This window comes from Pongo abelii, chromosome 22 (genome assembly GCF_028885655.2).
Source record: "Pongo abelii isolate AG06213 chromosome 22, NHGRI_mPonAbe1-v2.0_pri, whole genome shotgun sequence".
NCBI classification, from domain to species: domain Eukaryota; kingdom Metazoa; phylum Chordata; class Mammalia; order Primates; family Hominidae; genus Pongo; species Pongo abelii.
Window position 1 is genome coordinate 40,994,578 of NC_072007.2, and position 2,912 is coordinate 40,997,489.

Genomic DNA, 2,912 nt, shown 5'->3' on the forward strand with positions numbered 1-2,912 from the left:
CTACAAATCAATAAGAAAAAGACAGAAATCTCAATGGAAAAATGGGCACAGGATATGGAAAAGAAACCACAAAGGTTAACACATACTGGAAGAAATGAAAATGTTCAAACCTGTTAGTAATCAGAGATATGCAATTAAAACAGCAAGATAAATTTTTACTTCTCAAAAAAACATTAAAAGGTGATATGAAACAATATTGGCACATGTTTGAGGACATGTAAGCTGCAATTTGGCAGTTTGGACTGATGCAGACATCCTGGAGACTAACCTGATGATACTTACTAAAATAAAATATAAACACATCATTTGTCTCAGCAATTTACATTTTGGATTGATTCTCATAGAAGCTCATGGAGGACATGTTCCTTGCACCAATGCTGTCCTGAAGAGGCTGGGTGTGATTAAGTGTGCATCACTGAGATACTGAATGGACAAAATCTTGTGTATTAACCACATGGAGTACCAACCAACAATTAGAAATTATAGTTTAAATCTACACATAATAGCATAAATGGGACTTTCAACACAAATAGCACTGAGAGAGAAAAGGTCTTCAGAGGATATAAAATAACACCACTTACATAGATTTAAAATATTTAATAAAATGACTGACTTTCTTGGGACTTTGAAAACATGAATAAGGATGGTTGCATATGAGATAAGTTGCAATATGGCTATAAATGAGAGATGAAGGTGGAAACCAAAAAGAAACAGAAGAGAATAAATAAATTATTATGTTAGCAAAATATTAAAACACATAAAGATCCATGCATGGTCAAACAATGACATTATACGAATAGGGGAGTATATTAAATCTCTACGTTTCAAGAAAAAAATTAGTGAAGACATCAGTTGTGCACCTGCCCTAACTAAAGTTGATGTAAGGACATATATTAATTTACCTAAGATTTTGCTTGCTCAGCCTTTTGTCCTTTCCTCTTGATCCCCAAGACCTATAAAATTTGGGCACACATTCTTGGCTGACTAGCACAACCCCAGTCCACAACTCCTTTTTTTTTTTTCATTACACCGATCTTCAGATAAGAGTGGCTGCAGAACACATGTGTCCAAACAAGGCAGTCAAAAGTCTTCCAGGAAGTGTTCACCTTCCCCCCAACGAAGGAAAAATGTTTTAAAAGACCTGATGTTCATCATTTATCCTTAATCGTGCAGGATATTGGTCATACACAGCAACCACTTTGAAACCATGAGTATGAAAGTCACACAGCAGGAGTGGGGAGTGGGAAGATAAAAGGGTCCTGATGTTTTCTGACTTCCTTGAGCATTTGTAGTAGTCTTATCTGCTTGGTGCAATATTTCTTGTTTTATGTATTTTGAAAGCTATTAACATTAAATTAATAATGTTGCCTCTTAATTCCCGTGACTTAAGCCCAGGACAGCCAGTCATTTCAGGACTAGTGCATTAACCTCATAAGTAGATTCCTTTTCTCACTAATCTCTTTATTTTAGTCCTTTGGTCGTGCATATTATAATATTTTAGTGTGATGTTTGTGTTTGTGTTTAGATATGAATGTAAATAATTAACATACAAGGAATTTAGAAAATATGTAAAAGAGCCAGTATTTGGATTCAACCAATAAAATATTGTCTTATTTTAAGTTGCCATCATCCATCTTGTGAGGAAGCCACAAACCCTGAAATTAATGCTGATTCTGACATAGGAGACCAGTTTTCCTACTGAATAAGGCTTTTTATTAAGAAACTTCCATTTTTATTCCCTTGTAGTATGCACCAATTACGTAGCCCTCCTGTGCTTTTTCAGAAAGCCACAACACAAAGACAGAGAAGATGATGTAAAAATTTACAATGGAAAATTAATCAGAGTAAAATCTTCTGTCTTCAGTGATGTGATGGAACTACTCAGTCTCCATCCACTGCATGTTCATTCAGATAGTTAGTGGACCATAGTCAATCTTTACTTAGATGTGAAGATAATGGGTAGGGGAGATTTCAACTGGACTTGATCTTGGAGAGGTCATCATTAAGGCAAGGGTGATCTGTGGTGATGATTAGCAGCAAGAGGAATAGCATCTTCTGTAGCAAAATGGTTGGCAGCCACAGCAGCCAGAGCTGTATCTACAGCCATAGGGAGAGCCAAATCCGTATCCAGAGCCATATCCACAGCCATAGCCAGAGGCAGAGCCACATCCACAGCCATAGCCATACCCAGTTCCATATCCAGAGTCGTATTGACAGCCAGAGCCATATCCACAGCCAGAGCCATAGCCACAATCATAGCCACAGCCAGAGCCATATCCACAGCCACATCCACAGCCAGAGCCATATCCACAACCATAGCCACAGCCAGAGCCATATCCACAGCCATAGCCACAGCCAGAGCCATATCCACAGCCACAGCCACAGCCAGAGCCATATCCACAACCATAGCCAGAGCCAGAGCCATATCCACAACCATATCCAGAGCCACAATCATATCCACAGACGGAACCCCAGGCAGAGCCATATCCACAGCCCCCACAGGAGTTTCCATAGTAGTTGCAACACATGGTGTCAGGAGGTGAGACTTCAGTGGAGGTGTAGGAGGATATTACTGACGTGTGAGTATCCTCTACTCTTACAGGACCTTTATATACCTCCGGAGATGCATGGATCATCCTCACATGGGCTCTGTTCACTCATTTTACAGTCGTTTGCCTAAAACGAGCTCATTCTGTATACATCTGCTTTCTTAGAAATTCACAATTTACTTACAACATCCCTAGGAATTTTTTCAAGCCCGAAAAGAAAATAAAGATACAAGTTTTAAACACATAAGCTTATGCAACCATAATTTAATTTTCCATAATTCCGTTTCATGGCCATGACATAACACATGACTAAAATATGTTTCACCTACAAATGTATGTTTATCACTCTTGCTATTTAAGGTT

At 38.5% G+C, this 2,912-nt stretch overlaps 1 protein-coding gene across 1 annotated transcript; it reads right to left on the reverse strand.

The window, feature by feature from the left end:
* Positions 1-2,030: 2,030 nt before the first annotated feature.
* On the reverse strand, positions 2,031-2,528 carry LOC112130536 (keratin-associated protein 6-2-like). The gene has a single exon (XM_024239568.3). It carries the CDS (start codon positions 2,526-2,528, stop codon positions 2,031-2,033), a length of 498 nt encoding a protein of 165 aa, XP_024095336.3.
* Between the last annotated feature and the right edge of the window lie 384 nt (positions 2,529-2,912).

What these genes read in the sequence shown, in the direction of transcription:
- LOC112130536 (XM_024239568.3), bottom strand. Translation starts at nt 2,528, where the DNA reads ATGTGTTGCAACTACTATGGAAACTCCTGTGGGGGCTGTGGATATGGC.